Raw genomic sequence first — 14,250 nt, forward strand, 5'->3', positions numbered from 1 at the left:
GCACCAATAGTAACCATTATAGGGTTCCAGACAAATGAGATGGCGTATTTCCAAAAGGTATTTTCCATGTGTACAATTTTAAATTATCGAGAGATGTGAAATTAAACTTGTGGAAAAATTCACAAAGTTTTGTTTCTTTGTTTCCTTTGTGAAATTAAGAGTTGTTTCTCCATTGATAAAATATTTTTTAACTTGGTTATAAATGCTGCCAGTCATATCCTAGACAAAAATGTTCAAAAATATAGGATTCCCAATTAGACATGATGTTATGTTTCAGTAACGGCTGTTTCTATGTGTACTCTGACTGGAATAACTGGTGGGATGCATTTACTAATTGCGGATGGATCTTTCTCAGTATTTTTTTCAATGACATCAAAGAATGAAAATCTTAATATGAGGGCGGTTGGAAAGGTTCCCGCCTAACAAAGATACAAGACATTTTTTCTGAAATTTTCTGATATTTTCTGAAATTTTCTGAGCTTGGAAACTTTTCAGACCACCCTCGTATTTAGCAAATGCAAATAATTTTCAAGGTCTTGTGCATGGCAACAATTTGCCAACAAGCAACAAATTTACATCTGGAAAATGATAGCATTATAGTATCGAGGGTTTTAATTCGCTAGCCATGAAAGAAAATTTGTAATTCATTGATGAAACTTACTGGGCAATTATTCAGTAGGTTATGATACAAGTTTTTTTCAGAGCTGGACCTAATCCTTTTTACTGTGACTATGACAAAGTGAACGTGGGGATAAGGATCCCTTATCTTGGCTATGTCGACATTTTTATTTCCCTTGCAACACTTCTAATCCTGATTTCAAAAGCTTATGAAATGCAAATATATGTTAGCATGTGGAAATTAACATGCTCTATGCATGGTCAGTATTTGGTGTATCTTTAATGTCTGGTATTCCTCTCGTGCAGGACTTCGCGGTCCAAGCATAGGGAGCGAGTCAATTCCCCTCCTACTTGTCACTTGGGCCCTGGCCAGCACTCTCAGCAGGGAGCCAAGAGCAAGGCGCAAGCATCGAGGCCTCCTCCAGCACGACCCCCAACACCATCCGCTGGCCCCTCTGGTGCTCCCTACTTGGATGAGGCCAGTGGCTACAACTCAGAGGACGAGTACGGAATGGTAGCATATTTGACTGAAGAGGAGTGGGCAGAGGCAAGTACCATAGGGTGTGTTCCCCCGGGCTTAGGTTCAAGAATGTAGGTGGAAATAATAGTAGTTGTTGTTATGGGAGGTGTCAAGGTCTTGGGTGCCATTAAGGATGGATGGGAAAGGTGGAAGGGTGGAGATAAACCTGGTGCCTAGGGGTCAACAGTTTAATATTCTATCCGACCGACTGCGTACTCGCTTAAAGTTCTCTCCAAAAAGCGCCTCAAGTAGGGATGGCGATACCATTGAAAAAGATATGCCGCCTCCCGGATTTGAAACCTGGGCCCCCCATGTGGGAAACTGGTACAATAGCCACCGAATCAACCCGATTCCCCCTATAGGAAGGAAATTAATTGAAATCATAGGTGGTAGCTCCAAATGCACCCTAAAAGAATTGAATAGGGCATTGTTCAGCAAATGCAGTGCTGTCTTCTTTGGCCACTATGTGGACTTATTCTGACTTTATGCACCTGTCCCATAAGGATACCCATTCTTAAAAAATTTTCATATCTCCAATGGTTATATCGTGCCACTTAAAACTTTAAGGAGGTCCAATGTATTTATGAGCATTTTGCTTATGAAAGCAATGTCATTTCTCCACCCATCATCGAAAAGAGGTCATCCCCAATGAACAAACTAACTATGTCACTCATTTTTTTTATCATGTGGAGTAATTTTCACTCCTGGTTTGCCATCAAATGTTTCTAAAGCAGGAATAATGTCATTTTCCGACCAAAATGAAATATTTTCACTCATCGTGTTGGTTGTTACTGTCATCAAATTCAGAATCATTGGAATACTGTAAAGGTAGAGTATAAACAGTTGTCTTGATAATTATTACATCTTCATCACGGTCACTTCGTATTTCATTATCGTTTTCATGAGAACTTCCATCAGTTCCTTAACGACTTGGGACGTCAAACAAATTATCGGTAAAAAATTCTTTTTAATCTATCATTTTTGCTCATTCCCCGTCTATTCTATGCAGCCATGGTTGCGGAAGGGGTAGCAATAAATGTTTCAGGTTAAAAATGTATTATCTCTCAAAAACGACTTGAACCTATAGAAACAACGTGGGAAGCTTCTTAACTAATAAGGATCAGAGAAATAGCTCCTAATAATCACAAAGTAATCCACTGGGGCATGCAAATCTGAAGATTGCATGAACATGTATTGATACATGAGCGACCACTTGATCCAGGTGACGCAAAGTGCTAATAAGTGAGCAGACCACAAAGTGTTATGATGTAGGTGTAGTTAGGAAGGATGATGTTGAGCATAGGAATGCATAATTTTATTTCTATTGAAATCATCTTAGTAAACATTATAGTTATGTTTGTTTTGAAAATTTTGGTAGCTGTTTGATTGAGGGTTGAGAAAAAAAAATCCTATGCCACATAAGAAGGTTAAATATATTATATGACCCTGGTTTCAATGCTGCACATCATCGTCAAAGTGCTATGCTGAGCTGCTTGATTTATTGATCAAGTTTCCAAGCTGAAGAAAACCTTTATACATTCCAAACTTTTCATGAATATTTTCTTATCCTCCTTGCATAGCATCCCCATAATCAATTTCTCCTTTATTTAATTAAAGCTTCTTTGCTTAACACAATTCGTCCATGCAAATACTGACTCACTTTACTTAAACTTCTCCAAAATGGTGTTTATAATTAGTTTTTGGTCCATAAGGAGCAAGCATCCCATTGGTTGTAGAACTGATGCATGTCCAATTTTTCAGTCAATACATGAGAAAAGCATTCTTTTTAATACCCATAACCCCTGTTATCCCTTTAACCTTAATTTGATGGATGCCCGGTATTGTTTGGTGAAAATATTTGATTTTATCGGTGGTTGTCCTGTTTCTGGGTGCCCTGAATGCTCATCATCAGCCAAGCTGGTGTGGCCATGTTTACATTCAGCTGCCCAAAATGTCACGGTGTTAAATGATGCCACAGTCCCAACACACAGCATTCAACCCACCTTTGGTTTGCATAGGCGTATTACCTCTCAAAAACCAATGCATTATATAGCTTAATACTCAATTTTCCCATTTTCACAAAAGCCTTCGCAACCACTCATTCAAACAGATGTCAAACAATAACCGGGTGTTTAATATGGCTAAAATTTTGGTGAGTATGTTTGAACACAAGCACGTACGCATTCCGTAACTTTTGTTGAAGGTTGCTGCCATCTTCATGTTGAGGCGGTAAACTTTTCTGACAACTCTCATATCTAGGTCTCTTGTGTTGTATAAACCAATTGTTTGTTATAATTTAACCCTTTCTCCTGCCAAAATATATTTCATTCTCACTATAGTATTCCTTGTTCCTAGAAAACACCTCACTGAAACATCTCTCCCTTCGCTAACCACCTCATTCCAACCTCTTGTAACTATCTATTGTTTCATATCTGTGATTACTTGTTGGTTGGTAAGTAAATCTGACTCATGATTTAGTTTGTTAGGTCAGTATTTACTTCTAATAATAAGTGTTCAATCCCTCACCCCCTCTTTATGTTGACAATGCGTTGTCCTACCTGTTTGTTCGACACCACTGCCATCCTTTTCTCTCTCTATTTCTCTGCACTCTATATTGCTTAGTATTCATCATTCCCAGTAATCTCCGCTATCCTTCCATTTTACCGCACATTCCCTAAAGTATCTGGATTTGTACTCTCCATCTCCCATCTTGTATTTCCTGATATCCCTGCCCTCAAAATTGGTTATTATAACATTTAATCAAATTTTCTTTATGGTATTATTTATTTTGAACACAAATGCTGGACTTACTGGTATTTCTGTTGTTTTCCCTTGTCAATGCCATTGCCCAAAATGAATTACATTTGGTGATGTTTTTCAAATATCTGTGAATGCTGAAAATGTGTATAATTTTGAACATTTTAGTGTTAGCAGATACGTCTTTCTGTGTGGTTATTCTGGTATTTTGTCAACCAATTTGATTTCTGTATAGTTAAGAGAATTAAATGTAAAGCCAATTAATAAACCACCCAAATTACACAGCAAGACTTGATCCATATTTTTTGGGAGTCTGTATTACCAGAGTCCAGATCACCATAAGCTCCCTGTTTGTTTAATACAGAAATTCTTTCGCATAATACCAAGGCGCTTGCATTCTTAACCCCATGGTCGGAATTAAGCCATGTAATGACAAATGGAAAATTCTCCTAAGTGGATAATTCTTGACATATGTGATCAGGTATTAATAATAAATAAATAAATGCTTTCTTTCTTAAAGGCATAATTCAGGTGGTTTTTAACTACTTCCACTATTTCACATTTTACCAGTGAAATGCTGCATATTGATTTAACTTTGCCATAAACGTCTTGTAAAAGTGGATTCCTGCATTCTTGTTTATTAGATCTTACAGAATTAGGGAAATATTGAATTCTGAAACCCAGCTTCATGTGGGCTGAAATGGTGGTAACAGTACGCATTGGGGTTGTTTTCACAGTTTAACATATGGATTCAGCTTCCTTGATGGCCCTCAGTTTGAAGGTAGCTACTTTTAAGAAAACTATGTAATATTGATTTATGCCTCATGGCTTCAGGTTTAATATTGCAAGATTTGTTAAGGATTGATATAGAGCTGATGTGATTCCTTAAATGGCAAAACAATTGAAATTTGAGTGTGGGCTCTTGGTGTGATATGCCATTGGGTCTGGAGGAGGTGTTTGGCTTGCAGTTTGTAATTCAGCACTTGACTCATTTCCTACCAAAAGTCTTCAAATTTATATGTTCTCATTTGCTCAGGTGTGCTACCAGGCACTCTCTTGCCCACTCTCTGGGCAATCGATTGTGCTTTGAGATGTATTACTTATTTTTATTTTTTGTGATGTTTTCCCTGTAGAGAGATAGAAGATTTGAGAAGAGGTTAAGGAAAAAAGGGTGGATTATCAAGCAGATGGGTGAGGATGGAGCATGTCTCTTTCGTGCCGTTGCTGACCAAGTGTTTGGAGACCAGGAAATGCACTCCATTGTCCGCAATCAATGTATGGACTTCCTTGTACGTACTAAACTCCACATTCTTTGGAAATTTCATCACTCCTAATTAGAGGCAACTTGCACTCCTGAAATTCTATGCAGAATTAATTCGGTTTATTCCACCCTAATATTCGAGATGCATAAGATACAGCCTGAAAAATGAGATAATTTTTTCGATTAAACCAAAACTTATTGTAATATATTTTTTTAAATACTTAAATGTCTCATGAATGTGTGGGTTCTGACTGAAACCCAAAAATATGGTATGTGGATTAATGAATGAGACAACTAGCTGTCAATGTGCAACTTTTTTGGATGAGCAAAAGTTTTTTAAAAATTAGAATATTTCCTTTCACTTTAGATGTGTCGAGTTCTGCATCCCATGCTATCCTACTTCAAATGTTGTTGCCTCTGCTTTCTGCATGTTCATTTGTCAATGCTCATAATATCAAAGGTGAGATAAGGGCCTAAGTGATAAATAATGTGTAGCAAGTTTTAAGTTGGTGGCATTAGTTTTATTACGAGACATCTTGGAGCAAAGTGATAGTGGGTACTTGAAAATGCATCTTATAGGATTTAAAATTATTGCTTCCTCTCTCATAGTGCAGTCTCACTCCACCGCATATAAGGAAAAAGCTATGCTCAACTTTTTATTTACAAAGTATAAAATTTGAACAATTGACTGGGTATCAATGGAGACCAGTCGTTAAACATTGAATGACACCCGCATGCAATCCAAATTTATTTGTGCGCATTATCTCGTAGCCAGAAAGAATTAGAGACAAGTCTCCTGTATATGCATTATCGGAATATATGTTTTCCTGCAATTTAAAACATTTTTATCACACACATCATGCAATTTCCTATTTTTCGGATGTATTTCGAACCCTGTATTTACTTTATTTCACTTTCAGAATTCCTGCTATCACAATGTGCAGGATTAAAAGAATTTAACATTCTAAGCAATTACTCACGTGCATCAGCCTTTTTAAAAAAAACTTTTTTGAATTCGTTTTGCACGTGTATGCTTAAAAAAGTAAACCGTTTTTGGGAAAAAGTTTAATGTGAACGGTTATTAGGAAGAATTTGAAAATGGCTGGGCAGTACAGAGTACCACTGGTGACTGAAATGTGAACTTCTCATACTTGTAATCTCAGTCTGCCAGGAAAGTATTAGTGGAATGAAATGAAAGCATTGCCTGACTTGGAGTTAGGTGCTTTGAGCCCTTGAGCAATTGTTGGATGCTTACTTCTTGAGCAAGAATGCTGCTGTAGATAAATACTCCATTATGGGAATGATTTCTTTCACTATTTCTTAAGTACTAAGTGATAGTCTCTGTGCACTTGTTAATGAATCCATAGTTAATGAATGCTGATAATGAAAAACACAAAAAGGTATGACGAGTATGATTGTGGAACAAATTATACTCGTTAAGCAAGGTTCCACTGCACACATGAAGAGCTCTTGAGGTCCCTTGAAAGGGTCAATTGCGTAGACATTTAGAATGATTAACGATGAGACCTATTTCTTAAAAATATTCTTGTTCCTGGAAGTTTGGACATGGGGAGAACTATCTAAAACAGTCAAGGGTAGTACCATTTTTCCCATGCTTCAGCGTATTTGCTATTCATAATGGTACTGCTTTGATAAATCATGTTTATAATTATATTGATAGGCTGTATGCAATAATGTTTTTGTATTGTTGCATCTCCAATTTTTGTTGAATAAATTCATTGTACATGTGCAGGCAAATAACCTTTTCATAATTACAAATATCTTCTCCTTGACTCTTCCTACATTCCACTTGCAGTAAAATATGTATTGTCTACATTGAGGAAAATTGGCACAAACAAATGGTTATTGCAGACTGTTTATATAAGGTTTAGGAAATTTCACTACACCCATAAAAATATTAACTTCACTTTGCTGATGGTAGGAAAAATAAAATTTGTCTCCCAGAATTGAGCAGAGGTCTTTTCAACAGTAGCATCCATTTCTTTTTCTGTAATTTTTAAATTATTGAAACTATGAAACTTGACAGTAATCCAGTGAATGGGCTGAAGTGCGCAACTAGAAATGGATAACAGTTACGAGTAATTGTTTTCTAAATAAATTCATAGTTGGATAACATTAAACATGTTGCTTGAAACAACTTAATTCAAAGGAGTTATTTTTTCCCAGGTGCTAAATAAAGACCACTATAAGCAGTATATGACTGAAGACCTCGATGCATATGTGGCCCGAAAAAGGAATGACTCAGTTCATGGAAATCACATTGAGCTGCAGGCACTCAGTGAGATGTTCAACAGGGCGATAGAAATTTTTTGTTACAGCATAGGTAAATGTTTTATGTATTCATTTTAATATTATATGAAATATACGTAATATTTAATTATAGTCCCATTATCATTTCCTTCACATTCATTAGCCCTGATGTTTTTCTGCCCTCCTTGAAGGTGAGCAAATATATGTATATAGTTTAAAAATGCAACAAATAAATCATTAACTATCTACACCATGTTATTTTAAATAAAATGAAATGACAAATATGAATCTGTGTCAGAAATCCTATGTCGATACTCTTCCTTCACCTATCAATTGTTTTTTCTTGGCTATGTGATTGACAGAAGCTTTCTCACAAAACCTTCTGCCGTTTACCTAAAGACAGTTGTGTGTTTTTGTAAAACTATAATTCCACCTTTATAAAAATGGATGAAAACTGAATAAATGTGTACTTGCCATTGATTAAATAACTAATTAATCGTAAAGAATGAACAAGGAGAGTTAATTTGTTTCCTAATCTCAGTCACTTTTTTTTAAAATTATTTTTGATTCATACCATTTATATTATGACCATATTTTTCACCTATTTTGGTTGTCCATGTTTGTCCTTGGCGTCGTCATGCATCCATTAGACGGATAATTAAGAATTTTCTATTTGGTTCATTTTCCTGTGACCTTCCTATTTATTGTTCAAGTTGGTGCCATTTTAATACATTGCCATTATAATTTAAGTTTTATATGTATCTTTTTCATAAATTTTAAATTATTTAATTAGAATTTGGTATTACTGTATAAGGAATAATTTGATGTTAAATTGGTCAAGAAATGGCATCACGGACTAATATTCTTTTTGTTATGATGTCTCATTAGGTAACTAAAATACAAGGCCTTCGGAGGGGAATTTCTATGTATCAATATTGTATGAGGCCTTAAGGCTAATGTTCATTTCCACTTTCCGAGTCTGTGAAATTTGCATATTATAATAAGATTCTCGAAGAAGGTATCAAAAATTTTGATAAAAAATATGGCTTATATTCAGAATTCTGCTTGGTGTCTTCAAAGCAATCAAAGTGAAGACCAGCATAATGCATATTGAGTCAGTGCTCAGTGTCCCTTCTCTTCTATATTTTGAACAGACAAGAAACCTCTTTTGCTAGGAGAACCTTTTTTCAAGATAGGAGGATCTTCTTCATACAGTTGCTCTGTGAGATGTTTAAGCTCATTGTTTGATGGTCTTAAGACCCCAGCTGTTCACAATCTCCCGGTCATGCATATTTTTTGATAGCTCTTCAACCACTTTTATTTGGAAGAGTAGATGATCAGATTTTCTCTCCATGTTTGCCAGGTAGATCACCATGGCATTAAGTACAGATGTATTCAATTATCTCCTGGACATCTATTATGCCCAACTTATCTGGAATTTTTATTTCAATAGAATAGGTTAGCACTAACTGAGCCTTTTCAGGTTGTGTTTTTATTTTTGTTTTGCTATTTCACTGATGTCATCACCGTTGGAGCAGTTGACATGATAGGCTGTCAACATTTTCAGCATTATTTATGTATTTATTCGGGCTTAAAATTTGGTCTAAAAATATTAACATCAATGTTGAATAATACATTTTGGTATATCTTTTTGTAGTTAGTTACATTGTCAGCAAAAAATTGAATTATATAAAATGAGAGGTCTAAGCCTCCTCTTTTGTGAAGTACCAAAGAATAAAATCATGGAGCGACAGGACTTCAAGAAAAGATTAATTTAGCAAAGCCAACAGCATAGATTCTACGTTGGTTGGTGTTGAAAGGTTAAACATCCTGCAAACATATTCATTTATAAATAGCTGGGACTGGAAGCCAGTGTTGCCTTTCAACGCACAGTATTTTTCAAGAATTTGGTATTCTTTGATTCCGTGATTGAAGATGAGGACAAGAGGTGGGAAGAACAGGTATTGACAGGGCATTTAAGTGTTCTTTGATTGAACAAACACGCGTGGATTCATATAATTGCTTTGAAGAAAAGTTTCTCATATCTCATAGCATTTTACCAATTATAACTTAAAATTGATTTTCCTTTTCAGAACCAATAAATATTTTTCATGGGTTAGCCAAACCTGACAACGAACCAATTCGCCTCTCATATCACCGTGGTGTCCACTATAACAGTATTGTGGACCCATATAAAGCCACAATTGGCGTAGGACTGGGCCTGCCCAACTTCACCCCTGGCCTAGCGGACACTAATTTAATGAAAGAAGCTGTTCGGCAGAGTGAGGAATGTGTAATTGAGCAGGTTAGTTGAAACAGTGCCCTCATTTTGGTGTATTTATATTCTAAATTTAGTTCAGACACTTGAAAATTTGAGTGATTGCTATTGTGTACATTGTCAGTGCATAGAAGAGTAAATTTGTAAATGCATATTTCCTTTAGGTTTATTATTGTTACAGGATATTACTTAAAAATTTCATTCATCTTGATTTCTCACTAATTTCATCCATGGTGGCTAGAAGGAAGTAATCGATGGAACTTTACCATTATGCACATAACAGTGAATCAAGGAGAAAGGTACAAAAAATATGCCTACTTCGTTGACTGTTGTGTTTTGTTTTGGGTGTAATGGCGTTTTGTCTAGCTGTTTTCTAGCTTAATTATGAGTATGAACTACAATGAAGGCTCAGGATTACAATTCTGTTGAATAATTTATTTATTTAGGGTGTGTGGCAGGGGTTGTATACACTAGACTAATTATGACTCTAATACAAGTCTATCACGGCTGGAAAATGTTATTCTGATCCCTTATCGTTCAAGGAAGGAATGACATCTATCTATCTCTACACTAAATCTCTTTCATTTTATTGAAATGATCTCTCCTACCGTAGTACGATAGGGGTAATAGTACATTTTCAACATCATTGCTAAAGAGATGTCCTTCCAATTTATGCAAGAGATTTAATATATAACTTAACCTTCTCTAACATTTTGGATACGCCACTAAGTTTATCATAACAAGGTTTTACAAATCTAGCTCCTCTATGCTGCATGTGATCCAATTTCGGCAATCAATCCAACTTTGCCAGGATCTCATTTACCTGCAGCATATTCCAAATGAGGCCTAACAAGCGAAAGATAACATTTCTCTTTGACCCTCTCATTATATTTACCCACTACTCTTCTAATCCTAATTTTCATTAGCTTGTCCACATATTCTCCGTTTGTGTTTAACCTAGGAGAGGTTGTGAGTTAGGTGACACCTAGGTATTTAAATGAGTCTACACATTCCATTTTGGCATTCCCAATGCAGTAGACGTTCGGGAGGGTATTGCTCTTTTCCCAAAAAATTATCTTTATGCACTTTTTTAAGTTTAATTCTAATTGCCAATTGTCACACCAGTGTTATGCTATAGCATTAAGGTCATCTGATAAATTTGCTCTGTCCTCAGGATGACAAATATCACAGTAAGCCAGTGCATTGTCAGCAAATAAACGTATCTAACTAGTGGCTACAGGGTCAATGTCGTTTACATAATGCAGGAATAAAAGAGGTCTGGCGACACTTCCCTGGGCAACACCTGAAGTAACTTTTACTGTATTTGAGCTATCTCCATCTATGACTACTCTTTGTACCCTACCATTCAAAAAATTTCAAATCCAACCCCATATATTTTTATCTATGCCATATGCTTCTAGCTTTGCAAGTAGTTTACTATGAAGTACTTAGTCAAAGACTTTCTTAAAATCTAGAAAATTCACATCCACTGGAACATTGCTTTCTCCTGAAGTAAGAATATCATGAACAAAAAGCTTAAGTTGTGTATTGCAGGATCTACCCTTTTGAAAACCGTGCTGATTTTACATTAATAACTCCTGATTATCAAGGTGTCTCCCGATTGAACAAGCAACTTCATGTTCCATAACCTTGCACGAAATGGATGTGAGGGTAATAGGTCTGTAATTTCTCCGTTCCTCCTTGTCTGCATTTTTAAATATTGGTGTTACGTTAGCTGCTTTCCAATTACTGGGAACCTTGTGATCTGCCAGGGACTTCTTAAATATTATTTATAGATACTGCTAAATTTCCAAAGCTAGATCCTTAAATATACCAGCGAATATTTCATCAGTCCCGGAGGATTTGTTTGGCTTAATATTTTTGTGCAAACGTTCTATTGCATCATTTGAGATTTGAATTTTGGGCATAGGTTGACCGGCACAATTTGGTAAGCTGTCGGAGGCATTTGATGGGATATTGGTGGAGACGCTTAAAAAGAAGGAATTAAATAAGTTTACAAATGATAAAATTCGTGATCCCGTTCTTTTTATGAACTGAACAAACCAAAATGTACTTAGTGTGTTATAGCTAATTACAAGTTTTCAATTGCAATAATATTACGTGTATTTTTGATTTGGTGGTCTGAAAAAATTAATTTGGTAATTAGAACAAAATGACAGCATAGGTTCATCATTGATAATTGTAGCAATTGTTCAATGTAGCCCTACGTTATAAAAGTGGAGGCAAGGAGACGTGTACTTATAATCAGGAGTGTAAGTCGACATCATCTTACTCTCGAAACTGTTAATAACGGAAAGACCATTATTGGTGAGAAGAGATTAGTATATGCTGAAACTTGAGTAGTACCTATGTATTTATTTTCTGACAGTAATTATTTCTAATGAGGCCATTAGTCATTCAATACTATGATAACCATATGCATAATTTATTATATTCTTTATATATGATTTCTCTGCCGGGGAAGCTTGTGTGGTTTTCCCTTTATGATAAACCAAAAACAATTATGTTGTGTTCTTAATTTAATTGGCCACTGTGAAAGTCAAGTCACCCGTGAGTTGTACTTCAGTCACGGTGCATTCAGATTTGTAAATGGAAAAGGTAAGGTAAACAGACAGCATCTCTATTGAAACATTTTAGAAACCATAAAGAGATGCAGTAGTTATACTGAAGATAATACATAGCAAAAGATGTTTGGCAGGCATACACCTTTTGTCAAGTATTGTTTTTTGTTGTATTTTGTTTTACTGGATATGTTAACCATTTCCAGTTATGAGAGACAGTAGTTAAATGCAAATAGTGTTTCAAAATGAAAGTAGATTGCCGTAAGTATTAGGTAAATTTTTTAGCAGGGAGCATAGATGGTCATTATTAAAATGATGTGCATCTTAAATGTACCTGTGTATAGTAGGTACCTCACTAATGTATATTTTCTTGTGCTCCAAACACAATCAGTGTGTGGGAGAATAATGATTTTAGAACAAAGGAGCTGTTTTGACAATTTTTGTGCCCCAATTTCATGATTTTTTGAGCTGAACTCAGGTGTCTTAATTCCAGTTATGAAGTTTTTCTCTGGGAATGGAATTAGTGTGCACTTAGTGGAATCATAAATTATTAACATTTTGTGCATCCACTGTAAATTTTATTATTAAACCCCTCTTCCTATATGCAAGATATATTTGTCACTTCAGCATGGAGTTGGTAGTCGACTTTGCAAGTCGAAACCTAGGTCGTGCATAATAAAATGTGTGTGGAAGAACAAAGCATTTTCTTTTTCGATATGAATGGCTTCCACAAAGTGACTCCTCAAACCATTCTATTCCCTTTGGTTGAGTTTCTTTTGCCATGTGAGTTCTGCGGAGGAAGGACCTTTTTTGATACCATTAATGCAAAATTTTATGTACTTAATGTGCTAAATATAGGCCAAATAACTTCCTACCTCCCAAAAATCCCTGTTGCTACAGCATTCTAAAATTAATATTAATAGTAGCATTAAATCTCATGCAATGAGTAAATACATATTAATTTTGTGAAAATGGGGTTATGCTTATTAACTAGTTAGAAACTTTTAAGGTTAAATTTTTAAATTTGGAAATGGAAATACAAAGGTGAGTTTTTTTTTTACATGATCAGATTTAATGGAATAAATTTGGTGATTCCATTTTCTAATATTAGTCACGCACAGAGGGTGTTAGACCTAAGGGAATTGAAATTTCCTTTTGTTATTGAATACATATGAATTTAAATAATGGAAAAGTCTACTTCGCTTTGTTAAAATGTCTTGTATAATTATTTTTTTCAGGCAATGCTTGAGGATAAGTTAATGGCAACTGATTGGGAAGCTACAGATGAGGTTCTCACAGAGCAAGCTGCTCGGGAAAGTTACATACAATGGCTTAAGGACAATGAGAAACGGCACAAGACAATGGTCAGTGAAGAGTTCATTTATTCATTAATTAATTTACTCATGTGTAATAACCATGCAGTTGAAGGTAATTCCTGCATAGCCTCTATACCAAAGTATGGGATATGTTACATTTATTTACGTAGTTGAGATATAAACTTCTGGTTTTTAGGAAAATGTGGAGAACGGACATGCTTATATGGATAAAATTTGATTTTAATGAAACAATGATGATAAGTACTTGGTTTGATAACAGAAAAACTCCTCTTCTACACTTTCGAGGGAAAAGGAGAAAAGGTGTGAGTTGAGAGCAAGCATAATTAGCAGGAAATTGAATCACGTAATTTTATCAAATGAACAAACAAAAGTTAATGATATTGCTATTGCTCCTGGAAGGGTAAATAAATTGTTTGTAATAATAGGAGCAGTTTTAGGGAAGGCGGTCGACAGTTGAGGTCATTTGTGCCATTAGGGATGGACAGGAATGGATGAAGTGTGGAGAGAAACCCGGCATTGGCATTAGTCTACTCTTAACGAAAGGCGCCAAGTGGTCTGCAGCTTAATGTCCCATCCGATGGATGGCATACTCAATCAAAGTGCCCTCCTCAAAGCACCTCAAGTGG

At 35.6% G+C, this 14,250-nt stretch overlaps 1 protein-coding gene across 1 annotated transcript in view; it reads left to right on the forward strand.

Moving 5' to 3' along the window:
* Duba (Deubiquitinating enzyme A) overlaps positions 1-14,250 on the forward strand; it is a 39,204-nt gene that overhangs the window by 15,189 nt on the left and 9,765 nt on the right. The window contains exons 3-7 of the mRNA XM_071582904.1: positions 925-1,165; positions 5,029-5,184; positions 7,344-7,500; positions 9,521-9,732; positions 13,526-13,651. Of these exons, the coding sequence (XP_071439005.1) occupies positions 925-1,165; positions 5,029-5,184; positions 7,344-7,500; positions 9,521-9,732; positions 13,526-13,651 (892 nt within the window). The remainder of the gene's footprint in view (positions 1-924; positions 1,166-5,028; positions 5,185-7,343; positions 7,501-9,520; positions 9,733-13,525; positions 13,652-14,250) is intronic.

The sequence above is a fragment of the Hetaerina americana genome, unplaced genomic scaffold (assembly GCF_022747635.1).
Source record: "Hetaerina americana unplaced genomic scaffold, ioHetAmer1.1.p SCAF_12, whole genome shotgun sequence".
Taxonomy (NCBI): domain Eukaryota; kingdom Metazoa; phylum Arthropoda; class Insecta; order Odonata; family Calopterygidae; genus Hetaerina; species Hetaerina americana.